Below are 27749 nucleotides of genomic sequence, written 5' to 3' on the forward strand. Positions count from 1 at the left end.
GGGGGGTTGGAGTAGGGATAGCCCAGGAAATTATAGACAAGTGAGTCTTACCTCAGTGGTTGGTAAGTTGATGGAGAAGATCCTGACAGGCAGGATTTATGAACATTTGGAGAGGCGTAATATGATTAGGAATAGCATAGCTTTGTCAAAGGCAGGTTGAGCCTAACTAGCCTGATTGAATTTTTTGAGGATGTGACATTGATGAAGGTAGAGCAGTAGATGTAGTGTACATGGATTTCAGCAAGACATTTGATAAGTTACCCCATGCAAGGCTTACTGAGAAAGTAAGGAGGCATGGGATCCAAGGGGACATTGCTTTCTGGATCCAGACTGGCTTGCCCACAGAAGGTAAAGAGTGGTTATAGATGGGTCATATTCTGCTTGTAAGCCGGTGACCAGTCATCTGCCTAAGGGATCTGTTCTGGGACTTTTGTGATTTTTATAAATGACCTGGATGAGGAAGTGGAGAGGATGGGTTAGTAAATTTGCTGATGACACAAAGGTTGGAGGTGTTGTTGATAGTGTGGAAGGCTGTCAGAGGTTACAACAGGACATTGACAAGATGCAAAACTGGGCTTAGAAGTGGCAGATAAAGTTCAACCCGAATAAGTGTGAGGTGGTTCATTTTAGTAGGTCAAATATGATGGCATTAATAGTAAGGATCAGAGGGATCTTGTCCAAGTCCATAGGACACTCAAAGCTGCTACGCAGGTTGACTCTGTGGTTAAGAAGGCATACGGTGCATTGGCCTTCATCAATCATGGGATTGAGTTTAGGAGCTGAGAGATAATGTTGCAGCTATATAGGACCCTGGTCAGTCCCCACTTAAGAGTACTGTGCTCAGTTCTGGTCGCCTCACTACAAGAATGATGTGGAAACCATAGAAAGGGTGCAGAGGAGATTTACAAGGATGTTGCCTGGATTGGGGAGCATGCTTTATGAGAATAGATTGAGTGAACTTGGCCTTTTCTCCTTGGAGTGACGGAGGATGACAGGTGGCCTGATAGAGGTGTATAAGATGATGAAAGGCATTGATCATGTGGATAGTCAGAGGCCCAAGGCTGAAATGGCTAGCACGAGAGGGCATAGTTTTAAGCTGCTTGGATGGAGATGTACAGAGGAGATGTCAGAAGTAAGTTTTTTTACGCAGAGTGGTGAGTGCGTGGAATGGGCTGCTGGCAGTGGTGGTGGTCGATACGATACGGTTTTTTAAGAGACTCCTTGATGGCCACATGGAGCTTAGAAAAAGAGGGCTATTGGTAAAGCCTAGGTAGTTCTAAGGTAGGGACATGTTCGGCACAGCTTTGTGGGCCGAAGGGCCTGTATTGAGCTGTATGTTTTTATGTAGTATGAGGTGTTGCTCCTCCAACCCAAGAGTGATCTACCAATCTCTGCTTTAACTCTGAACCTCCACAGCCCTCTGTGCTAGAGTATTCCAGTTTCACCATCCTATGTGTCTGAGAAGAATTGATTCATTTCAATACTAAATGATTTTCTTATCCTGAAACTGTGACTAATTCTAGAATTCAGCCAGCAGAAACCTATCAGGCCTGTAAGAACATTGTTATGTTTTGGTAAAATTTTCTTTCATTCCTCTGAACTGTTGCAAATGCCAGGCGATCCATCGGGATGGCCCAGCAGCCTAGGTGTTAGTGTACCCCAGCTGTAAGATCAGGGTTCAGCTCCCACCGCTGTCTGTAAAGGAGCTGCTACGTTCTCCCCTTGACCACATGGGTTTCCTCCCACATTCCAAACATGTACAGGTTAATAAATTGTGGGCCCATCAGCCTCCTCAGGACAGAAACATAGAAAAGCTACAGCACAATACAGGCCGTTCGGCCCACAATGCTGTGCCGAACGACGACTTTAGAAATTACCTCGAGTTACCCACAGCCCTCTATTTTTCTAAGCTCCATATACCTGTCCAGGAGTCTCTTAAAAGACCCTAACGTATCCGCCTCCACCACCGCCGCCAGCAGCCCATTACCACTTACCACTCTGCATAAAAATCTTACCCCTGACATCTCCTCTGTACCTACTTCCAAGCACCTTAAACCTGTGCCCTCTTGTGGCAGCCATTTCAGCCCTGGGAAAAAGCCTCTGATTATGCACACAATCAAAGCCTCTCATTATCTTATACACCTCTATCAGGTCACCTCTCAACCTCTGTTGCTCCAAGGAGAAAAGGCCAAGTTCATTCAACCAATTCTCATGAGGCATGCTCCCCAATCCAGGCAACATCTTTGTAAATCTCCTCTGCACCCTTTCTATAGTTTCCACATCCTTCCTGTGGACCAGAACTGAGCACAGTACTCCAAGTGGGGTCTGACCAGTGTCCCTTTATAGCTGCAACCTTACCTCTCGGCTCTTGAACTCAATCCCGATCTACAGAATGGAAAGCTTGAGTTGACTGACTGATATTTTACTTTTTGTTCATTCATGTTCAAAACATATTATTTAATTTTGAAAAAATATATATATACACATACATTCAATAGTCACTTTAGTAGGTACCTCCTGTACATAATAAAGTGCCCACTGAGTGTATAGACATGGTCTACTGCTTCTGTAGTTTATCTTCTTCAAGGTTCAGCAAGTGCATTCAGAGATGCTCTTCTGCACACCACTGTTGTAACACATAGTTATTGCCACCTTCCTGTCAGCTGGTACCTGACGCACCATCAATAACTCTCTCTGAGACCTGAAGGCGAGATATTATTGACTGGAATTAAGAACAAGCAGTAGTTGACCACCATACTACATCCTGGAGACCGAGGGCCGGGCTCAGGCCTCAATTGCCTTTATACCGGGGTCTGTGGGAGGGGTCACAGGAGCAGTCAGCAGGGGGCGTGTCCACACAGGTATATGTAGTTCACCACAGTACCAGTCTGGCCATTCATTAACCAGGTATTTTTGTGCACAGAACTGCTACTCACCGGATGTGTTTTGCTTTTCACACCATTCTCTGTACATTCTAGAGAACTCTTGTGTGTGAAAATCCCCAATCAGCTTATGAAATACTCAACCCACCCCATCTAGCACCAACAATCATTCAACAGTCACTTAGATCATATTTCTTCCTTATTTAATCTTGTGATTGTTTTCAGTTGCCTTTGAATGCAGTCACAGAGCGACTCAAACCCTATGCGATTTGAATTGAATAATCTGAGTTTCTGAGCTCGAGACAGACTGCTCATTAACTGCTCTTCCAAAAAAGTTCTAAGTAAATATCTGCTCCATTAGGACTACTCTTCAAATTTGACGGAACTATTTTTATGTGATACTGAAGAACTAACTCACATCCTTATATCGAATAGGCTAGATTACTGCAGTGCACTTTTCACTGGCCTTCCAATGCAATCTATTGGCAAACATCAACTCATTCAGAATGCCGCTGCTTGACTTCTAACTAAAACTACTATGAAGGAGCATATCACTCCTGTCCTGCACTGGCTTCCTGTATCTTTTAGAATCGATTTCAAAGTTTTCTTACTTGTTTTTAAAACTTTTAATGGTCTGGGCCCGAAGTGCACCACTGCATCATTTTTGTTTTATAATCCCGCTTGAGCTCTCAGGTCTCTTAAAATTAAGCAGTCCCCCTCGAAAGATATTTGGTAAATCAGCTTTTCTGAACTACTCTGCTAAAGTGTCAACTCAATCCCCAAAACCATAACGCATGCAGACTCAGCTGACACTTTTGAACATGAGCTCAAAACCTATTTAATTTTACTTTGCTTTTAACTAACACGTTTTTGTCTTTTAAGTCATGTTTGCACTTTATCCCATTGTAAAGTACTTTGAACTACAAGGTTGGCATGAAAAGTTATAATGTAAACTACTCACTCTAGTAATCACAAAAGAAAATCAAAAATCAATCAATAGAATCCAGAAATAACCCATTACAACAAATGCTGACCAACACCCAATGTGCAAAAAAAAACCATGCAATCAATAAAAAAGTAAGCAATTAACTCACAACTCACGAATTGCAAATGATCAAAAACATTCTTACTTAAGAGATGCTTCCCTGTAATACTTACTTTGAAGTAAAATAAATAATAATCTCATACAGTATATAATACCTGAACTTGCGCTGACCAACAAAATTCATTATACAATTATTTAGTCTTGAACTGCGATGCCCTATAAATATTTACTGATACACTGTGCTGGGAAGTGCCAGAAATATCGACATGGATGCTGCTGGCCTGAAATGAAAGCATTTTCCCCTAAAGATGACGCTTGACCAGCTGAGTTCCTCCAGCATTTCGTGGGCGTTTCTCGGATCTCCAGCACCGACAGGTTTTCACTTGTACGTGTTATCTTGGTGCTGCCCTCTGGTGTTCGCTCTGGAAGAACCGGGACAACTCCGGGACTTGGGGGTTTTTTTCTCTCACTGTGACTGTATGTTTTCTCCTGAACTGTTAACCATATGTGCTATTCGTGCAAAGTTCAGTGTGCTCTTTGCCGCTGGTGTTTTGCACCTTAGAGGAATGCTGCTTCATTTAGCTACATTCACGCAGGGTTGAATGATAATGAAACCTGAAGATTTCCTGCATCTGCAGAATCTCTTCCATCAACTCTGCTCTTCGCCCGATTGCACACATTCCCTTGGTCCTCCCCCACCTCTGCAAGAAAAAAACAAATTTTATTTTGTATTCGATGATATTTAACTGCTTATCCAGTTATAATTGTTTTTTTAACACCACTCACCTCAGTGCTAAACGTAGCGGGTGGCGCGACACGATTACAGCGCGGAGATCAGAGTTCAATTTCGGCATCTTCTCTTTGTAGTTTCTTCCTGTGACTGTGTGGTCTCCTCCGGGTGCTCCGGTTTCCTCCCACAGTCCAAAGACGCACTGGTTAGCAGGTTAATTGGTCATTGTAAATTGTCCTGTGATTAGGCTAGGGTTAAATTGGTGAATTGCTGGTCGGCGTGACACGGTGGGCTGGACAGACCTGCTCCAGGCTACATCTCTAAGTAAAACTACAAACTGATTCCACAACCTATGGACTCTACAACTCACGTTCCCTGCGGTTAAGCACGGCTTGTCTTCTTTTGCACATTCCCTTTCAAGACGGTGCTGCTGAAGCACAGCGACAACTTGCTGGTAGCAAACCAAACAAACGATACTGTAAATGACTGTATTCATCTCCCTTTTTGCCAGGTACGATCACTGCAGTCCATAGCCTGTCACTTCCCTTTCGGAGTTGAGCTTTTGAATCGCCTGTATGAACTGCAACTTCTGTGGCGTGAACTGCAGTCTCGAAGGTGGAGGATGGTTGTGGCTTAGTGGGTACGAGCCAAATTGAGGCTGTGAGGCCCAGGCCCGAACCCGAGAGCGAGGAATGACCCACTGTTTGGTTGATTTAAGTGCCGGGCCAAGGGCCCAAATCAAGGCCTGGGCCCGAGAGCACATTGAAGCAGCGGGGCCTGGGTCTGAGACTGAGGAATGACCCACTGTTTGGTTGATTTAAGTGCCGGGCCAAGGGCCCAAATCAAGGCCTGGGCCCGAGAGCACATTGAAGCAGCGGGGCCTGGGTCTGAGACTGAGGAATGTCCCGAGGTAAGCACCAGGTCAGATTGAGAAGGTGAGGTGAGGGTCGCGACAAGCTCGCTGATCTGAGAGGTCCACTCTTCTCTGCGGTGAACTGAGCCCGTAGCCTGCAACCCACGGGCCATTGGATGGTCTGCAGTGATGACCGGCTTACTGGCTGTGGACTTACGTTCCTGGACATCAGTTCTGAATGTCATTGTTTGCACGATTTGATTTTTTCCCCCCTGCACATGGGGTGTTTGACCGTCTTCTTTTCTTTTTCTTTTTCAATCTTTTTATTAAATTTCATATATAAGAAAAAAAAACAACACATAATAATGAATAGATTACAAATTCAATAAACTTGAGATTACATTAGTAATAGGATACTAATATCCTATTAAACATCAATCAACAAAAGGTACATAAATCAATCAAGTCTATATAAATATATATGAAAAAAAACAAAAATAATCATCAAAAAAGAAAAAAAAATTGAAATTATATATGAGAAAAAATATATATTGAAAAAAATACTAAACTAAACTAACATGGGCAATAATAGCACTTTATAAATATATGAAGGTGTCAAGAAAAGAACTCCGGAACTCCATACCTGAACAAGGATAAGTAGAGAGAAGGATCTGAAATAGGCCAAATTAATTCATATGAAAGTGTCGAATAAATGGTCCCCAGGTTTCTTCAAATTTAATTGAAGAATCAAAGATAGTGCTTCTAATTTTTTCCAAACTCAGATAAGAAATAGTTTGGGAGAACCACTGAAATGTAGTAGGAGGATTTACTTCTTTCCAGTTTTGTAATATAGACCTTCTGGCAATTAATGTTACAAAGGCAATCATTCGTCTGATTGAAGGGGAAAGCTGATTGCCATCTTCATTTGGTATACCGAAAATTGCAGTAATAAAATGGGGTTGTAAATCGATATTCCATACTGAGGAAATGACATCAAAAATGTCCTTCCAATAGTTATGTAAAGTGGGACATGCCCAAAACATGTGAGTCAATGAAGCCACTTCTAAGTGACATCTGTCACATTGAGGATTGATATGCGAGTAAAATCGGGCAAGCTTATCTTTAGACATATAAGCTCTATGTACAATTTTAAATTGTATTAAAGCATGTTTAGCACAAATAGAAGAGGAATTAACCATTTGTAAAATTTTTTCCCATTTATCTGTTGATATATTACATCGAAGTTCTTTTTCCCATTCTTGTCTAATTCTATCCGATATTTCTGGCTGTATCTTCATAATCATGTTATAAATAAAAGCTACTAATCCCTTCTGACAAGGATTAAAAGTAAAAATCAAATCTGAAAAATCCGATGGAGTTGAATTAGGAAAAGATGGAAGAATTTTATGTAAGAAATTTCTAATTTGTAAGTATCTAAAAAAATTAGATTTAGGTAATTCAAATTTGTTGGAAAGTTGATCAAAAGACATCAAAGTACCTTCAAAAAAAAGATCACGAAAACATTTTATACCTTTCCTTTTCCATATACTAAAAGCTTGATCTGTCAGTGAAGGTTTAAAAAAAAAATTACATAAAATAGGACTGTCCAGAACAAAGTTTTTCAGATTAAAGAATTTGCGAAATTGAAACCAAATTCGTAGTGTATGTTTAACAACAGGGTTAGATATCTGTTTATTGAATTTGGCTAAATCAATAGGAAGAAAAGAACCAAGAACGGAAAATATAGAATATCCCTTAACCTCACTACATTCCAAATTTACCCACTGTGGGCACACAGGTGAATCCAAATCTAGTTTCCAGTACATTAGGTTACGAATATTATTCGCCCAATAATAAAATCTAAAGTTAGGTAAAGCTAGACCACCATCTTTTTTAGACTTTTGTAATTGCCTTTTGCTTAACCTAGGATTTTTATTTTGCCACACAAATGAGGAAATTTTTGAATCAATATTATCAAAAAAAGATTTAGGAATAAAAATTGGTAAAGCTTGGAATAAATATAAAAATTTCGGTAAAATCATCATTTTAATAGCATTAATCCGACCAACTAATGATAAAAATAAGGGAGACCATCTTGTAGTAAGTTGTTGAATTTGATAAAGCATAGGTAAAAAATTCAGTCCAAATAAATCTTTATATTTCTTAGTGATTTTTATACCTAAATAAATAAAGTTATCAGTAACAACTTTAAATGGCATCCTATCACTCAATAAGGTTTGCGCGTTTAAAGGGAATAACTCACTCTTATCTAAGTTTAGCTTATAACCAGAAAAGCTACCAAATTGAGCCAACAAGGATAAAATAGCAGGAATAGACCTACTAGGATTAGAAATATATAACAACAAATCATCAGCATAAAGCGATAATTTGTATAACTTCTCATTACGGATAATACCGAAAATATTAGGAGACTCACGAATAGCAATAGCTAAAGGTTCTAATGCAATATTAAATAATAAAGGACTTAAAGGACAACCTTGTCTCGTACCACGAGATAATTGAAAAAAAGAGGATCTATAATTATTTGTAAGAACAGAAGCAACAGGTTTATAATATATTAATTTAATCCATGATATAAAATTAGGACTAAAATTAAAGTTTCTCAATGCATTAAATAAATATGTCCATTCAACTCTATCAAAGGCTTTTTCAGCATCTAATGAGATAACACATTCTGGGGTTGTAGGTGATGAAGTATAAATTATGTTAATCAATTTTCTAATATTAAAAAAGGAATACCGATTCCTAATAAAACCAGTTTGATCTTCTGAAATAATCTGTGGTAATACCTTTTCTAATCTAATGGCTAAAATTTTTGTAAGAATCTTAGAGTCTACATTTAATAATGATATAGGGCGATAAGATGCACATAAAGTAGGATCTTTATCTTTTTTAAGAATTAGAGAGATAGTAGCTTCATAAAACGATTGAGGTAGTCTCTTCTTAACAAACGCATCATTAAAGATTTCACATAACCAAGGAGAAAGCAATAAAGAAAAAGTTTTAAAAAATTCTACAATAAAACCATCAGGACCAGGAGCTTTCCCTGAATTCATTGATGAGATAGCCTCTCTTATTTCATCCATAGAAATAGGAGCATCAAGCAAGCTACAATCTTCATCTATCAGTTTAGGAATATTCAAGTTATTAAAAAAATTATCCATCGTAAACCGGTCACCGTCAAATTCTGATTGATATAAAGATTTATAAAAATCTTGAAAAGTGTTATTGATTTCTTTATAATCAGTAGTTAAATTACCGTCTTGTTTACGAATTTTAATAATTTGTCGCTTAGTCGAAATCCGTCTTCTTTTAATGGGATTCTTTTTGTTTTGGCAGCCTGTAGGGAGATAAATCTCAAGGTTGTATAAGTATACATACTCTGATAATAAATGCACTTTGAACTTGGGTTGTTTGTCAGTCTTTATGTATAGTTTTTCATTGATTCTAGTGCACTGCTTTATTCTCCTGTGAATGCCTGCAGGGAAGTGAGTCTCAGGGTTGTATATGGTAAGATGTATGTACTTCGATAATACATTCACTTTGAACTTTGAAACACTGGAGGAACTCAGCTACTCTGGCAGCATCTGTGGAGGGGAAACACAAAATACTGCAGGGAGTTTTACTGTGTTTCTATTGGCTGAAACGTGGTGGAGAGAGGAACTGAAGAGGGACCAGGGTGGCCATTCCTGCAGAATCTCCCGTGCACTGCTCAATGTTTCCAGCATCCGCAGCCGCTTAGCGTGCCCAACCCGCTGCCCTGCTCCCGTTCCACCCCCCACTGCGGCCAGGCACCACCTGCAGGCAGTCGTTGGCAGAATTTCGGATGGTGACGGGGAGGCGTACAGGAGCGAGATAGATCAGCTGGTTGAGAGGTGTTGAAATAAAACAAGCTTGCACTCAGCGTCAGTAAATTGATCGTGGACTTCAGGAAGGGAAGTCGGGGGAGAGCACATACCTGCCCTCATCGAGGAATGAGCGGTGGAAAGAGTGAGCAGTTTCAGATCCCTGAGGATTTATCCTGGGCCCAACATGGAGTATTCATGTAACTACAACGAAGGCATGACAGTGGCTATATGTTATTAGGTGTTTGAGGAGAATTTGTACTGTAGGTCTCCAAAGAATTGCTATTTTTTATAGATGCATTGTGGAGAGCATTCTAACAGGCTATATTATTGTCTTGCATGGAGGGGCCACTGCACAGGGTCGGAAAAAAGATGCGGAAAGTTGCAAACTCAGCCAGCTCTATCGTGGACACTCCCGACCCCAGCATCCAGGACACCTCCAAAAGGAAATGCCTCAACAAGGAGACATCCATTATTCAGGACCTCTGTCTTCTCATTACTGCCACCAAGGAGTAGGGGAGTCTGAACATGTTCATGACAGCTCCTTCCCTTCTACCATTAGATTTCAGAATGAACAACCTCACTTTTTTGGTCTTTTATGCACTGCTGAGGCCTCCGGACGGTCAGAGTTGATCAGTGAGCTATTGTGTCCTAGCTGTCTAGATATGCAAGGACAACATGGAGAGCGGTTGTCCATGTAGCAGTCTGGTACCAGCAGCGTCACAGGAGCTGCCAGTCAGCGTCGAACTCAGCCTCAGGGACTCCAGCTCCGGATGTTTGCTACTCCCGAAGCCTGCCCCATGGGTGGGTATAGCCGCAAGGCAGCGGGACTTTGAGATCAGAGTTTCCCAATCCCAGATGAGCTGCCAACCACGGCTAATGAGCCCCATCTGCCCGAAGCGGCTTGTTTTGAGGCGCCAGAAAACCGCCTTTGCCCCTTCACCTGTCGGTAGGAACGGTTCCGCCGGGTTTCGTCGCTCAGCCACAGGTGAAGACCAGGGGCCGGACTTTGAGGCGCCCGCCATTGGGAGCACTTAACATTACTGGGAGCTTGTCCCCATTACCACCCCAGGCTGTAACCTTAAGGAACCTTGTTTGCACTTCTTATTTAAATTAATGTTATATATATATATATATATATATATATATATATTGCTCATTGTAAGTTATATAAACCAAATGTCAACCAATAAACCTAAAACAGCGAATTTCCCGACGCCCCCCAGTGAGATTAAACCCGATTCTGGTTTCTGTCCGGGGGCCGAGCTGTCGGCTGCCAGTTTCTCCGCCGGATTGTAATCGGAGAGGAGCCGCGGCGGCGGCGGCGGCGGTGGCTGTGGTTCCGGAGCCGGGTCTCTGCGCTGCGCTGCGATGGCTGTGCGGCGGGCGCTGCTTCGGTGTCCGGGGCTCCGGCTCGGGGAGGCGCGGCGCACGGCCGGCCTCAGCTCCGGCGTCCGGTGAGAAGCTCCTCTCCTCCCGGGACCCAGGGGCGAACAGTTTGTCAGCGGCATCTCGCCCTCCGGAGCTGCTCAGTCAGCAGCAAATGCCCTTTACGAAGAGCAATCGGCCTTGCAACGGGTACATTAGGTCTTTGGGTGGCGACTGCAGTGAGAAGTATAAACTCTGAACTTACTGGGGAAAGAAAATGTGGTAAGGAGCTTAGAGACACAAAGGATTCTGCAGATGCTGGAAATCCAGAACAACCCACACACACACACATACCCCCATACTCACACCCCCCCACACACATACCCCCATACACACACTCACCCCCCCAGACATACACATACACCCCACACACACACTCACACCCCCCCCACACACACACATACCCCCATACTCACACACCCCCACACACATACCCCCATACACACACTCACCCCCCCGACATACACACACACCCCACACACACACTCACACCCCCCCCACACACACACACATACCCCCATACTCACACCCCCCCACACACATACCCCCATACACACACTCACCCCCCCAGACATACACACACACACCCCACACACACACTCACACCCCCCCCACACACACACATACCCCCATACTCACACCCCCCACACACAGACACACACACCACACACGCACTCACCCCCCCAGACACACACACCACACACACACTCACACCCCCCCAGACAGACACACACCCCCCACACACACACTCACACCCCCCCAGACAGACACACACATACCCCCATACTCACACCCCCCCACACACAGACACACACACTCACACACCACACACGCACTCACCCATACACACACACTCACACCCTCCCCCACACACAGACACACACACTCACACCCCCCCCAGACACACACACACACACATCCACACCCCCCACACTCACACCCCCACACACACACCCCACAACCCCCCACACACACAATCACACACCCCACCCCCACACACACAGACACCCCCACACAATCACCCCCCCCCCCCCACACACACACACACACACACACATCATCAGGTCTGGCAGCATCTAAGGTAAGAAATAAAAATTCGACGTTTTGCCTGAGACCTTTCATTGGGATTCGAAAGGAAGGGGTGAAGAAGGTAGATTGGTGGGTGGGGGGGGTGTTTTAGTACAAGCTGGCAGGTGATAGGTGAGGGGGATGGTAGGTGGTTGGCGATGATGCGGGGAGCTGGAAGAGGCAGGAATCTGCTCGGAGAGGAGAATGGATCTTGGGAGAAAGGGAAGGAGGAGGGACATCATGAGGTGAGACCCCACCAGAATGAGGGAGAAACGAGGACGGTAGGGATTACAGAGGGGAGTGGAGAGGAATCAATGTTCGTGCGTCAGGTTGGAGGCCACCCAGAAGCAGTCGAGGTGTTCCTCCTCCGACCTGCGTTTGGCTTCAGCATGGCAGTACAAGAGGGCAAGGATAGAGATATCAGTGTGGGAATGGTGTCCGGGCCTTGTGGTAGTCTCTCCCCTTTGTTTGCCCTTTATTTCTGCCCCCCCCCCCATTCTGGTAGTCCCTCACCTCTACTTTTCCCCTCCTCTGTCCACAACCTTCCCTCCTTACTCTGCCTTCTTCCCTTAATTCCGTGATCCTCGATGCTGGGGAGGCTGATGCCTGGGATGGTGCTGGCTGAGTCTCTAACCCTACACAGCCTCTTGTGATCCACACCAGGCCCTGACACGACCACACAGAAGTAGTTATAGATTGTTTTTGTTTTGAAACATTTCAAAGGCTGCAAGCATTAGTGACCATGATGACATTTTGCTGAGAGGCAGGCCAGTGACGTAGCATCAATATCCTACCTGCTCGCCCTGGTCATCTAATTTGGCTAATGGATTCCAAGGAACCAACGTGCATGCGTACTCCTGTTCTGATAACTCCAGAGGCTGAGATGGGGGAGGAGGCCTGTCGTATATTGAGGTGCCTGCCTATATTAATTCCTCATTGGTTATCAGGCAAGCATTTTGTTCACAATTATTACATCATCCCCAAAATCGAAGTACTTTGTGAATCAAAATGTTATTCTCCATGAGAAATATCATTTCACCTTTCGCTGTGGTAAGCTCCTGTCAATTCTGCAGAGGACTAAGCTGAAGAGCTCTTGATGTACCTTGTACTTTATTGTACCTGCCTGCACTTTCTCTGTAACTGTGAGTTTATTGCGAATTCTGTTTTAATTTTCCCTTGACATACTGGTGTATGGACTGATCTTTTAGAATCTCCCTTGTTAGAAGCTTATACTTTACTGTCTGCCTGCACTGCACTTTTTCTGTAGCTGTTACACTTTATTCTGCGTTGTTCTTTTATTTTGCTCTACCTCGCCGCACTGTGTCATGAATAGATCTGCACGGATGATATGCAAAACAAGTCTTTCATTGTACCTCATGCATGTGACAATAATAAACCTATTTAGAAACAGAAAACCTACAGCACAATACAGGCCCTTCGGTCCACAAAGTTGTGCCAAACTTGCCCTTACCTTAGAAATTACTAGGCTTCCCCATAGCCCTCTATTTTTCTAAGCTCCATGTACCTATCCAAAAGTCTCTTAAAAGACCCTATCGTATTCACCTCCACCACCGTTGCCGGCAGCCCATTCCACGCACTCACCATTCTCTGCGTAAAAAAAACTTACCCCTGACATCTCCTCTGTACCTACTCTCCAGCACCTTAAACCTGTGTCCTCTTGTGGCAACCATTTCAGCCCGGGGTAAAAGCCTCTGACTATCCACATGATCAGTGCCTCTCATCATCTTATATGCCTCTATGAGGTCAGAACTATTTACCAGTTCAGATTTGACAACAGGAAGTTACACCTGCGGCAGCCTCCCGCTAAAAAGGTCATATATACAGAAAGGTGCTGGAAAAGGGCCAGTAACTTGATAAAGGATTCCACCTACCCTGGTCGTGGACTGTTTGTCCCTCTTCCGTCTGGGAGGAGGCTATGTAGCATCTAGACCAGGACCACCTGACTCAAAAACAACACCTCCACCCACCACTACTTTATCATTCCCTGTTGGACCTTACGTTCAGACGGTCCTGTGCCTAGCACCACTTAATGGACATTAAATCAATCTATGTATAACAGCTATTAAATGTATTTATGTTTATAGTGTCTTTTCTTTATTATTGTGTTCTTTATGGTGATTTTGTTTTGTGCTGAATTGGATCCGGAATAACAATTACTTCATTCTCCTTTACGCTTGTGTACAGAAAATGACATTAAATCTTGAATCTTGAACTTCTATCGTCTTGATAGGGAAACCATGTTAGATCTGAAGAAGGTCTGAGGTGTTGCTTCTTTGCCTTACTAGGATGTACAGCGCGTCAAAGACCACTGTGGAACCTGGCGAAATGAAGAAGTTTCAGGCCTTGTCACAAAAATGGTGGGACAGAAATGGAGAATTTGCTGCTCTACATTCATTGAATGACCTCCGCGTCCCTTTTATCCGGTACGATCGCCTTCCTGTTCAACAGCTTGTGCTGCTTGTAAATGTGGGAATTGCTTGGCTCACCCAGACTCCCTGTCACACACACGTGTCCTTCCTGGGTTGTCCGTTTCAATTCTGCTTCCTGGTCCCATTCCGACTTGCCTGCTGTGCTTCCACGATGAGGCCACACTCAGGTTGGAGGAACAACACCTCATATTCTGTCTGGGTAGCCTCCAACCAGATCAAGTAGTCCAACTTCTGGTTATTTCTCCCCTTCCCCCTTCTTTCTTTTTTCCATTTCCCCCATTCTTGCTCCCCTCTTATCCCTACTCTTTTCCTCACCTGCCCATCAGCTTCCTCTGGTGCCCCTCCTCCTTCCCTTTCTCCCATTAGGTTCCCTCTTCAAGCCTTTACTCCTCCCACCTCCCAACTTCACACGTCATCTACCCACCTTACCCCCTCATCTGCTCTCACCAACACCCGGCAGCTAGTACTTCCTCAGCCCCCTCCCCCCACCGCCTTTCCAGGGTCTGAACCCAAAACATCAACCATTTATTCCCCTCCATAAACTTTTTATTTTTGCTTCAATGTGATCAATTATTGATTATCACTGGCAAATTTATAACTTCTGAATATGGACATATCACCATAACAAATATGCAGTCAGAATTTGAAACCGCAGACTTAAGATACAGTTTTATTTTTCACATTGTTGTATTCTGAAGCTGCTTTCTGGAGAAAGATGGTTGATTTTTGTTTTTTTTTTAAATTTCTTTCTAGAGACAGATTATTAATGTACAGTGAGAAAACACATTTGGGATACCCCCTTGATGGTTTCCGGATTCTAGACGTTGGCTGTGGAGGAGGTCTACTATGTGAGGTACAGAAAATGCCTGTGGAAGTGGTGAACCGATTCACTGACTGTACAGATTACTAATATTAGTAATAATCAGTACCAAGATATCCGAATCAGATTTAATATCACTGGCAAATGTCGCAAAAGATGTATTGCAGCAGCAGTAGAGCCTAAAACATTAAAAAAAAACTGAGTTACAATAAGTTACAATAAGAAAGACTGCATCTATAAAAATAATTAAGTAGTACAAAACTGAGCAAAAAAAGGAAATCTTGAGGTAGTGTTCACGGGTTCACTGTCCATTCAGAAATTTGGTGGTGGAGGGGAAGGAGCTGTTCCTAAAACATTAGGTATGTGTCTTCATGCTCTTGTACCTCCTCCTTGATGCCAGCAATGAGAAGAGGGCATGTCCTGGGTGGTGGGGGTCCTTAAAGATTGATGCTGCATTTTGAGGCATTGCCTTTTGAAGATGCCCTCGATGCCTGGGGAGGCTGTTGCCCACGATGGAGCTGGCTGAGTTTTACAACTTTCTGCAGGTTTTTCTGATCCTGAGCAGCGGCCCCTCCATACCAGATGGTGATGCAGCCTGTTAGAATGCTCTCCGCAGTCCATCTGTAGAAATTTGTGAGAATCTTTGGTGACATTGCAAAAGTAGATGGGACAGAGTTTGTCAACTGTGTTCAGGAAAGTTTCCTTAATCAGTGCATAGAAGTCCCAACAAGAGAAAGTGTGATACTAATTTCCTGTTGGGGAATGAGAAAGGGCAGGTGACAGAAATGTATGTAAGGAAACATTTTGCATCTGGTGATCATAATGCCAGTACTTTTTAAAGTAAATATGGAAGAATGTAGGTCTGGTCTGCAGGTTGAGGTTCTAAATTGGGGAAAGGCCAAATCTGATGGTATTAGAAAGGATCTGGCAAGTGTGGATTGGGACGGGCTGTTTTCTGGCAAAGGTGGACTTGGTAAGTGGGAGGCCATCAAAAGTAAAAATTTTGAGAGCTCGAAGTTTGTATGTGCCTGTTAGAATAAAAGGTAAAGATAACATGTTTAGGGAACCTTGCTTTTCAAGAAATATTGAAGTCCTGGTTAACATAAAAAATGAGGTGCATATAGGGAGGTATAGGGAGCAAACGAGGTGCTAATGGAGTATAAGAAACGCAAGAGAACACTTAAAGGAATCAGGAGGTCTAAAAGAAGGCATGAGGTTTCTCCAGCAGACAAGGTGAAGGAAAATCCCAAAGGATTCTAGAGAGATTTCAAGAGCAAAAGGATTGCTAGAGACAAAGTTGGAAGATCAGAATGGTAATCTATCTTCAGAGCCAAAAGAGATGGGGGGGGAGACCTTAAATGCACGTTTTTTGCATCTGTATTTACTTGAGAAATGGACACATATATCGACTCTAAGCGAAGCAAAGCAGCAGCAAGTTCATGGACCCAATACAGATTTCAGAGGAGGAGACATTTGCTGTCTTGAGGCAAATTAGGGTGGATAAATCCCAAAGGTCTAGTGAGATGTTTCCTCGGACCCTGTGGGGAGGCAAGTTCAGAAGTTGCAGGAACCCTAGTAGAGAAATTTAAATCAGCTGTAGCGACAGGAGGGGTACCAGAAGATTGGAGGATAGTAACGTTGTTCCGCTGTTTAAGAAAGGCTCCAAACATAAACCAGGAAATTATGGATTGGTGAGACTGATATCAGCAGTGGGAAAGTTATTGGAAGGTATTCTAAGGGACCATGTATATGAGTATTTGAATAGACAGGGACTGATTGGACATAGTCAGCATGGCTTTGTGTATGGTAGGTCATGTCTAACCAAACTTAATGATATTTTTTAAGGAAGTTACCAGGAATATTGATGAAGACAAGGGAGTGGATGTTGTTTACATGGATGTTAGCAAAGCATCTGACAAGTTCTCACATGGAAGGTTGGTCACTTGGTATTCAAGGTGGGGTAGTAAATTGGACTAGACATTGGTTTTGTGGGAGAAGCGGAGTGGTGATCGATGGTCTCCTCTCTGACTGGAGGCCGGTGGCTAGTGGAGTACCGCAGCGATCGGTGCTGGGTTCATTGTTGCTTGCCGTTGATATCAACAATCTGGATGGTCATGTGGCTAACTGGATCAGCAAATTTGCAGATGACACGGAGATTGGGGGTGTAGTGGACAGTGAGGAAGACTATCTGAAGTTGCAGCTGGATCGCGGCAGATGGAATGTAACGCAGACAAGTGTGAGGTGTTGCTCTTTGGTCAGACCAGCCAGGGCAGGTCTTACACACTGAATGTTCGGGCACCGAGGAGTGTGGTAGAACAGAGGATTTGGGAATACGGGTCCATAATTCAAAGAAAGTGGCAGGACAGGTAGAAAAGGTTGTAAAGAAAGTTTTTGGCACATTGGCCTTCATAAATCAACGTACTGAGTACAGGAGATGGATGCTATGTTGAAGTTGTATAAGGTGTCGGTGAGGCCTCATTTGGAGTATTGTGTGCAGTTTTGGTCACCAACCTACGGGAAAGATATAAATAAGGTTGAAAGAGAGCAGAGAAAATTTACAAGGATGTCGCCGGGACTGGAGGAGCTGAGTTATAAAGAACTTTTTAATTGGTTAGGACTTTATTCCTCTGAATGAAGAAGATTGAGGGGAGATTTGGTAAAGCTATGCCAAATTATGAGTGGTACAGATAGGGTAAATGGATGCAGGCTTTTTCCACTGAGGTTAGGTGGGACCATAGGTTGAGGGTGACAGTTGAAATGTTTTAGGTAAGCAAGAAGGGAACCTTTTTCACTCAGAGGGCAGTGAGAGTGTGGAATGAGCTGCCAGCACAAGTGGTGCATGCAAGCTCAGTTTCAACACTTAAGAGAAGTTTGGATAGGTGCATGGATGATAGTGGAATGGAGGGCTATTGTCCTTGTAGGGGTAGGCACTTTAAATTGTTCAGCATGGACTAGATGGGCTGAAAGGCTTGTTTCTGTGCTGTTCTTTTCTGTAACTCTATTACATTCCAAGTCTCCTCAAACTCCCAGCGACAGGCTGCTGTCGTGCCTTCTTTGTAACTGCATCAATATGTTGGTCCAGGATAGATCTTCAGAGATGTCAACACCCAGGAACTTGAAACTGCTCACCCATTCCACTCCTGATCCCTCGATGAGGACTGGTGTGTGTGTTCCCTCGAACTCCCCTCCTGAAGTCCACAATCAGTTCCTTGGTCTTACTGACATTGAGGGCAAGGTTGCTGCTTTGACACCACTCAACCAGCTGATCTATCTCACATTTGTACACCTTCTTGTCACCACCTGAAGTATTGTGTCGTCTGCAAATTTACCGCTGTCGTTTGAGCTGTGCCTAGCCACACAGTTGTTGAAGTAGAGAGAAGAGAGCGGTGGGTTAAGCATGTAATCTTGAGGCGCACCTGCGTCGACTGTCAGCGAGGAGGAATGTTATTCACAGTCTTCACTGACTGTTGTCTCCTGATGACCTAGTCGATGATCCTGTTTGACAGGGAGTTACAGAGGCCCAGGTTTTGGAGCTTGTTGATTAGAACTAAGGTTATGATGGTGTTGAACGCAGAGCTCTAGTCAATAAACAGCAGCCTGCCATAGGTACTGCTATTGTCCAGGTGATCCAATGCTGAGTGCAGAGCCAGTGAGATTGTACCTGCTGTAGGCGTATCATGGTGATAGGCATATTACAGTGGGTCCAGGTCCAGGGCAGGAGTTGATCCTGGCCACGACAAACCCCTCAAAGCACTTCATCAGAGTAGATGTGAGTGCAACTGGGTGATAGTCGTTAAGGCAGCTCACCCTGCTCTGGTACGATTATTGCCCTGTTGAAGAAGGTGGGAACATCGGACTGCAGCAGTGAGATGTCGAAGACGTCCGTGAACACCCCCGACAGATTGCTGCCACAGATTTTCAGTGCCCTACTAGGTACACCATCAGAGTCTGATGCCCTGCGAGAGTTTACCCTCATCAAAGATGTTCTGACCTCGGCCTCCGAGTCAGAGGTTGCAGATCACCAGATGCTGCAGGGATTTGCACAGATGTAGTTTTATTTCCCTAAGCCATTAAATAAATAAATATGTTAAGACATTTAAATTGCAGTACAAAGTATAGAAGGATAAATCCATTCAATACGGAGGATCCAATGTGCAAGGGTTGTGTTCTTAGCCGTCTCCAGTACATCAGTACATGCATAGCCCCCCCCCACCCCCACCAGCAAGGACATCTTCAAAAAGTGGAGAAGGCAGTGCATCAAGAGGGCATGTCCTGGGTGGTGAATGCCCTTAATGATGGTAACAACCAACACACGTGGATGATAGCCCACAAGAGTCGCTGCACATTTCGGCACCAATGTAACGTCTATGGGACAACCCAAGCAGCAACAACAGAACAACAATGAAACAAGCCCAGTTCAGACATTGGGCCTTCGACTTCCCTAGTGGACTCGAGCCTCAATTCTTTGTGACAGTTTTGATCAGATTTATTTCACAGAAGATTAGAACATTACAGCATAGTGCGGGTCCTTCAGCCTACAATGTCCTTTTCATATACTCGGAGATAAATATTCCGTGCACCCACCACCACAACATAAAGAGGTTATCTCTGATATCCCCCATATACCTTCATCCAATCACCCCTCCCCATATTAGCCATTTATGCCCTGGAAAAGGTCTCCAGCTGTCCACTCGACGTCCTCTTATCATCTTGTACACCTCCATCAAGTCATCTCTCATCCTCCTGTGCTCCAAACAGAAAAGCCTGAGCTACCCTCACAAGGCATGTCCTCTAATCCGGGCAGCACCCTGGTAAATCTCCTCTGCACCCTCTCTTAAGCTTCCACGTCCTTCCTCTAATGAGGCGACCAGAGTTGAGCACAATACCAAGTGTGGTCTGACCAGGGTTTTATAGAGCTGCAACGTTACCTTGCTTAAGAAACTTGAACTCAATTCCTTAATTCCTTAAGAAACCTGTACTAATTCAGCACGAGACCTCCCACGAGACCTCCTTCTGGTCTCATCTATCACCTACCAGCTTGTACTCTTTCCCCTCCCTCCACCTTCTTATTCTGGCTTCTTCCTTTCCAGTCCTGTTGGAGGGTCTCAGGCCAACATGTTAACCTGATGAAGTGTATTTCCAGTCTTTCCATGGATATCCCAATGAAGGGCCTTTCCAGTCTTGTTGGAGGGTCTCAGGCCAACATGTTAACCTGATGAAGTGTATTTCCAGTCTTTCCATGGATATCCCAATGAAGGGCCTTTCCAGTCTTATTGAAGAGTCTAGGGCTGAAACGTTGACCATTTATTCACTTCCATGGATGTCGTGATGAAGGATATTTTCAGTCCTGTTGAAGGGTCTGGGGCTGAAATGTTGACCATTTATTCATTTCCATGGACTTCCTGATAATGATTTTGGCTTTCTACTCATTCAGCCACTAGGCCGTCTCGGAGCAGCGGTCGTTGGAATTGATCCTTTGGAAGAGAACATCAGAACAGCCGAGCTGCACCAGTCATTTGACCCGGTACTGACGAGACAGGTGGAGTACACTACCTGTGCTCTGGAGGAAATGGCAATGGAGGCTACGGGTACATTTGATGCCGTTGTAGCTTCTGAAGTTGTAGAACATGTTAGTGACCTGGAGACATTTATTGGATGTGCTGCACAAGTGTTAAAGGTAAGATTTTGGGGAAAAATCTAATTGTATTGTATTTGCTCTACTCCCTTCACACCCATGACTGTGTGGCTAGGCACAGGTCAAATGCCATCTACAAATTTGCTGATGACACAAGTACTGTTGGCAGAATTTCAGATGGTGACCTGAGGGTCTATAGGAATGAGATGTGTCAGCTAGTTGAGTGGTGTCACGGCAATAACCTTGCACTCAATGTCAGTAAGACCAAAGAATTGATTGTGGACTTTAGAAAGTGTAAGACAAGGGAACACACATCAGTCCTCATAGAGGGTTTGGAAGTGGGAAAGGGTGAGCAGTTTCAAGTTCCTCGGTGTCAACAACTCTGTGGACCTAACCTGGGCCCAACATATGGATGTAGCTACGAAGAAGTCATGACAGTGGTCATATTTCATTAGGAGTTTGAGGAGATTATTAGGAGTTTCAGGGCTGTCAGAGGTTACAGCAGGATATTGATAGGATGCAGAACTGGGCTGAGCAGTGGCTGATGGAGTTCAGCCCAGATAAGTGTGAGGTGGTTCATTTGGTAGGTCAAATGTGATGGCAGAATATAGTATTAATGATAAGACTCTTGGCAGTGTGGAGGATCAGAGGGATCTTGAGGTCCGAGTCCATAGGACACTCAAAGCTGCTACACAGGTTGGCTCTGTGATTAAGCTGCATTGGCCTTCATCAACCGTGGGATTGAGTTTAAGAGCCAAGAGGTAATGTTACAACAATATAGTACCCTGGTCAGACCCCACTTGGAGTACTGTGCTCAGTTCTGGTCGCCTCACTACAGGAAGGATGTGGAAACTATAGAAAGGGTGCAGAGGAGATTTACAAGGATGTTGCCTGGATTGGATTGGGGAGCATGTCTTATAAGAATAGGTTGAGTGAACTCGTCCTTTTCTCCTTGGAGTGATGGAGGATGAGAGGTGACCTGGTAGAGGTGTATAAGATGATGAGAGGCATTGATCGTGTGGATAGTCAGAGGCTTTTTTCCCAGGGCTGAAATGGCTATCATGAGAGGACACTGGTTTAAGGTGCTTGGAAATGGGTACAGAGGAGATGACAGGGGTAAGACTTATACACAGAGAGGTAAGTGTGTGGAATGGGCTGCCGGTGGCGGTGGTGGAGGCAGATATGATAGGGTCTTTTAAGAGACTCTTGGACAGGTACGTGGTGCTTAGAAAAAGAGAGGGTTATGGGTAACCTGAGGTAATTTCTAAAGTAAGTAGGTTCGGCGCAGCATTGTAGGCCGAAGGGCCTGCGTTGTGCTGTAGGTTTTCTATGTTCCTATGAGATTTGGTGTATCACCAAAGACACCCGCACATTTCTACCGATGTACCGTGGAGAGCATTCTAACTGGTGCATCACCGTCTGGTATGTCGGGGGAGGGTTACTACACAGGATTGATATAAGCTACAGGCAGGTGCAAAATTAGTCAGCTCCTTCCTGGGCACTGGCCTCCAAGGTATCAAGGACATCTTCAAGGAGCGATGCCTCAAAAGGTGGTATTCATCATTAAGGGCCTCCACCACCCAGGGCTATCATCAGGAAGGAGGTACAGGAGACTGAAGACACGCACTGAATGATTCAGGAACAGCTTCTTCCCCTCTGCCATCTGATTTCTGAATGGACATTGAACCCATGAACACTACTTCACTACTGAATATCTGTTGGAGTACAGTTAAGCCAATCATCAAGAAATGGAAAGAATATGGCACAGCTGTAAATCTGCCTAGAGCAGGCCGTCCTCAAAAACTGAGTGACCGTGCAAGAAGGGGACTAGTGAGGGAGGGCACCAGGAGGCATACGACAACTCCGGAGGAGTTACAAGCTTCAGTGGCTGAGATGGGAGAGACTACACATACAACAACTGTTGCCCGGGTGCTTCACCAGTCGCAGCTTTATGGGAGAGTGTCCTTTGGCCTTTACTTTTGGCCATTTCATTGTGAAGTGGAATAGCCAAGATTACTCTGCTTCCACATCCTGGGATTAGATTAGGATTAGAGGAAATTTCCAAGATAGTAAATCTGCTTGGAAGTATCTTGGTACTGAGAGTCTTGTTTATAAGCAACCATTTATGGACACTGTTTATCATGAGAAACCTGTGAAGATCTTGAGCTTTCTTTTACAATTTGTAGACAGGATCAACTTTTGTTCAGAGGCAAAACGAGTTAATTACACTCTTTAGGTCATTGTACAAGATGATAAGAGGCACAGATCAAGTAGACTGCCAGAGACTTTTTCTCAGAGCGGAAATGGGTTATGTGAGGGGACATACTTTCCTCCAATCATCTTAAAATTATAGAGGGGATGTCAGAGGTAAGTATTTTACACAGCGAATAGTGAGTGTGTGGAGCATGTTGCCAGGGATGAAGGTAGAAGCAGACACATTAGGGGCATAGAGGAGACTCTTGGATTGGCACATGGAAGATAGGGAAAAGGAGGGCTACGTGGGAGGTAGGTTAAAAGATAGGCATGACATTGTGGGCCGAAGGGCCTGTACTGTGCTGTAATGTTCTAGGTAAATCATTTTTGCTCTTTGATGCAGCCTGAAGGATCGCTCTTTATCACAACAATAAACCGAACGTTCCTGTCCTATGCAATGGCAATCATAGCAGCTGAGCACCTATTAAGAGTTGTACCGAGTGGGACACACGAATGGGGCAAGTTCATTAGCCCCGAAGAACTGGAGACATTTCTAACATCCAGTGAGTAATGTGAATTATTTAATTTTAGTTTTATTTGTCAGAAGAAGGCAGAAATATAGTATAATGCAAGTTAGATTGAAAAGGTTTCTATGGTTAAGAAGGTGAAATTGTAATCACCCAACATGATTTATTTTATTAATGCATATATTAATATATTTTTAAATTGATGAACTGGAAAAATTCATTGGCCCTGAAGAGCTGGACAAATTTCTAGCTTCCAGTTGGTCATAGAGTTTGTGCTGAACTATTAATTGGCCTCAGCTCATATTCAGCAGGAGCAAACAAGCAGCAATAAAACAAAACAACAACAGCAAAACCATTAGCGATATGATATAAAAACAAGAAATCCAAGGCGACGCATTCAAAATGCTGGAGGAACTCAGCAGGTCAGGCAGCGTCGATGGAATTGAACCAACGGGTGACATTTTGTGCCAAGACCCTTCATCAGGACTGGAAAGGAAAGGAAATAATGCCAGAATAAAAAGGTGTGGGGAGGGGAAGGAGGACAGCTGGAAGGTGATAGATGAAGCCAGCCGAGTGGGAAAGGTCAAAGGCTGGAGGAGAAGGGATCTGATCGGGAAGGAGGGTGGCCCATAAGAGAAAGGGAGGGATGAGGGGCACCAAGGGGTGATGATAGATAGGTGAGAAGAGGTAAAAGGCCAGAGTGGGGAAGGGGAGAAGGGGAGGGAATTTTTTTTTTACTGGAAGGAGAAACCGATATTCTTACTGAAGTCCTAATGAAGGGTTTCAGCTCAAAACATCAACTGTTTACTCTTTTCCCTGGTCTGCCGAGTCCCCCCCAGCATTTTGTACCTATCACTTTGATATGCAGCATCTGCGGTTTTATTTTGTTCATGCTATCAGAATGGAGGCTACCCAGACGTCTTGTTCCTCCACCCTGAGCGTGGACTGACATGTCAGAACGGGAAAGCGGATGGGAATTAAAATGTTGGGAGTTTCTGCTTTTGGTGGATGGAGCAGAGGTGCTTGACAAGGTAGTCCCCCAATGAACAATACTATCAAGGAGCAGAGGAGCAGGTTTTGGCTTTGTCTGAAGCTAACTACAGAAGTACAAGTCTGTGTCTTTTTGGTCCTTTGTTTTATTTACTCGAATGGAGCTTATGGAATGGTTTCATTGCACCGAGAGCTGAGAAGGCTCAGTGAGCACTTGTGAGAGACATGAAGCTGAAGGTCCTTAAGAGCCACTGTAGCAGTCCTGCTATATGTAATCTCTCGAATGAGCAGTACCGCTTTTGCTTGGAACAGTAACATGAATTTCCTTTTCACAAATTCTTTTGGAATAAAGCCACCTCCTATTTTAAAGTATTGCAGTCTGTCAAAGTTCAAAGTACATTTATTATTGATGTACGTACACCATATGCAAACGAGATTCAACTTGCAGGCAACCACAAAACAGAAAAACACAATGGAATCGGCAATTCTCTGCAATACTCCTCAAAGTATATTTATTATCAAGGTACATACAGTGTATTTTATCATGCACTAGAGGTTCATTTCCTTGCACTTACAGGAAAATAAATACAATATATAAAGACTGAGAAACAACCCATGTGCAAAAGAAGACGCATTGTGCAAACAAAACAAAATAAATAATACTGAGAACATGAGTTGTAGAGACCTTGGAAGTGAGTCCCTCGGTTGTGGAATCAGTTCTGTGTTGAGTTGAGTGAAGTTATCCACCCTGGTTCAGGAGCTGGATGGCTGAAGTGTAATAACTGTTCCAGAGCCTAGTGGTGTGGGACCTGAGGGTTCTGTACTTCCTGCCCAACGGTAGTAGCGAGAAGAGAACATGGCCTGGATGGTGGGGGTCCTTGATGATGGATGCTGATTTCTTGTTGGTCAGTATCACAAACAATTCACTGGTAATTTATGGTTATGGTGTTTTATTCATTGCTATGGGGGGGGGGGGAAATTGCATCAACATTCATATTTTATGAAAGAGAAATATTTAACTATGCTTTACTTGTCCCAGGTGGATTCTCAGTGGAAGCTGTCAATGGAATGCTGTTCAATCCGCTGTTTGGTTCCTGGACTTGGATCAGTAACTGCAGTGTCAATTATGCACTGCATGCAGTGAAAAAGAAGCAGTCAGGTGATGTCTCGGGAAGAACTAATGGCCGAGAGCATGGTTCTGAACGATCAGAATCCAGTGGCTCCCCCACAGACAAGTTGTAGAAGGAACGGTTCCTTAAAGTCCTTTTCCTTCCTCCTCCTGTTCCTTATAACAGTTATTCCCAGCACTGTTCCGAATAAAAATAAATTATGTTTGTATATCAAATTTATCGGTAATAATACCGAGATTACAGAATTCTGTTTACCAGGGATTATTTTAACATTAAACAACCAGTGTTGATCTGCTTTTGGGTATTGATGTATTTTTCATTATTGTAGGGATTTTTGACATTGAATTATTTAAATTTGATTTTTTTTTAATAATGCTGGTAGCTAAAACTTAAAATTTTACCTAGGTACTTTGGCTCTTATGTACCATGGCTTTGACCTCTGCACCTTGTCAGTTTGAGTGCATTCAGAAAGGTACAGTGCTCATGAAAAGTACTCTCCCCCCTCCCCGGAAGTTTTCATGATTTATTGTTTACAACATTGAATCACAGTGGATTTACTTTGGCTTTTTTGACATTGATCAACAGAAAAAGACACTTTCATGTCAAAGTGAAATCAGATCTCTCTACAAAGTGATCTAATTTAATTACAAATATAAAACACAAAATAATGGATTGCACAAGTATTCACCCTCCTCCCCCCTTAATACAGTACACCAAATCTTCACTGGCGCAGCCACTTCGTTTTAGAAGTCACATAATTAGATATATGGAGACCTGTTTTTGGAGACCTGTGTGTGGTCAAGATGTTTCAATTGACTGTAGTAAAAATACACCTTATCTGCTGGTGAGTCAGTATCCTGGCAAAAACTACACCATGGAGACTCCAAGCAACTCTGTGAAAAGGTTACTGAAAAGCACAAGTCAGAAGATGGATTCAAGAAAATTCCCAAGTCACTGAATATCCCTTGAAGTACAGTTAAGTCAATCATCAGGAAGTGGAAAGGATACGGCACAACTGTAAATCTGCCTGGAGCAGGCTGTCCTCAAAAACTGAATGACTGTGCAAGAAGGGGACTAGTGAGGGAGGGCACCAAGAGACCGATGACAACTCTGGAGGAGATACAAGCTTGAGTGGCTGAGGTGGGAGAGACTGCGCATACAAGAACTGTTGCCTGGTTGCTTCACTAGTCACAGCTTTATGGGAGAGAGGCAAAGAGAAAGCCTCTGTGGGACAAAAAACTCACATGAAATCTCAGCTAGAGTTTGCCAGAAGGCATGTGGAGGTCAGCTGGAAGTCGGTTCTAGGATCTGACAATCACAAAATTGAGCTTTTTGGCCATCAGACTAAAAACTATGTTTGGTGTAAGACAAACACTAGACATCATCAAAAACACACCATCCCTAACATGGTGGGAGCTACATCATGCTGTGGGGATGTTTCTCTGACAGCAGGCCCTGGAAGGCTTGTGAAGATGTAAAATGAATACAGGGAAATCCTGGAGGACAACCCTATGCAGTCTGCAAGAGAACTATGACTTGAAGATTTGTTTTCCAGCAAGACAATGACCTCAAGCATAAAGCCAAAGCTACACAGGAATGGTTTAAAAACAAAAAAGTTAATGTCCTGGAGTGGCCAAGTCAGAGTCCAGACTTCAACCCAATTGAGAACTTGTGGCTGGACCTGAAAAAGGCTGTTCACTCATGATCCCCATGCAATCTGACAGAGCTTGTGCAGTTTTATGAAGAATAACCAGGAACAATTGCAGTGTCCAGATGTGCAAAGCTGATGGAGACCTATCCACACAGACTCAAGGCAGTAATTGCTGCCAGCGGTGCATCTGCTAAACACTGTACTGACTTGAAGGGGGTGACTACTTAGGCAATCAATTATTTTGTGTTGTATACCTGTAACCAATTTAGATTACTTTGTAGAGATCTGTTTTCACTTTGACATGAAAGAGTCTTTGTCTGTTATCAGTGTCAACAAAAGCCAAACTAAATTCATTGTGATTCAATGTTGTAAGACAATATAAGGGAGGGGGGTGGGGGGCTGCTTATTTGGCAGCAGCGACGTGATTATTGGTAAGTCCGTGGTCACTTTACAGCCACTTGTTGGAGCACTGCTAACTTTA

At 43.7% G+C, this 27749-nt stretch overlaps 1 protein-coding gene and 1 long non-coding RNA gene across 5 annotated transcripts; one reads left to right on the forward strand and one right to left on the reverse strand.

Annotated features, from left to right (window-relative positions):
* Positions 1-2241: 2241 nt before the first annotated feature.
* On the reverse strand, positions 2242-10471 carry LOC132401188 (uncharacterized). The gene is made up of 3 exons (XR_009514516.1): positions 8791-10471; positions 4714-5829; positions 2242-4628 (listed from the first exon to the last, which is right to left on the reverse strand). It is a non-coding gene; the product is annotated as an uncharacterized LOC132401188 (long non-coding RNA).
* A 188-nt stretch (positions 10472-10659) lies between these two features.
* On the forward strand, positions 10660-25912 carry coq3 (coenzyme Q3 methyltransferase). Of its 4 annotated transcripts, XM_059983161.1 has the most exons (7): positions 10725-10833; positions 12596-12784; positions 14179-14316; positions 15076-15175; positions 20577-20819; positions 23374-23533; positions 25527-25912. In XM_059983161.1, the coding sequence occupies exons 2-7, from the start codon at positions 12696-12698 to the stop codon at positions 25727-25729; spliced, it is 933 nt and encodes a 310-aa protein (XP_059839144.1). In that variant the 5' UTR covers positions 10725-10833; positions 12596-12695; the 3' UTR covers positions 25730-25912. The 4 variants fall into 4 exon arrangements, with proteins under 4 accessions (XP_059839145.1, XP_059839144.1, XP_059839146.1 ...); XM_059983162.1 differs by lacking the exon at positions 12596-12784 and having other exon boundaries at positions 10660-10833; XM_059983163.1 differs by lacking the exon at positions 12596-12784 and having other exon boundaries at positions 10825-10954.
* Positions 25913-27749: the final 1837 nt, after the last annotated feature.

This window comes from Hypanus sabinus, chromosome 10 (genome assembly GCF_030144855.1).
Source record: "Hypanus sabinus isolate sHypSab1 chromosome 10, sHypSab1.hap1, whole genome shotgun sequence".
Classification (NCBI taxonomy): Eukaryota; Metazoa; Chordata; class Chondrichthyes; order Myliobatiformes; family Dasyatidae; genus Hypanus; species Hypanus sabinus.

Excerpts from the sequence above, each read along its gene's own strand:
- coq3 (XM_059983161.1), top strand. The coding sequence starts at position 12,696 with ATGGATTCCAAGGAACCAACGTGCATGCGTACTCCTGTTCTGATAACT. Across the intron at positions 12,785-14,178 it reads GAGGCCTGTCGTATATTGAG|GATGTACAGCGCGTCAAAGA; the intron begins GTGCCTGCCTAT and ends TTGCCTTACTAG. Across the intron at positions 15,176-20,576 it reads GAGGAGGTCTACTATGTGAG|CCACTAGGCCGTCTCGGAGC; the intron begins GTACAGAAAATG and ends CTACTCATTCAG.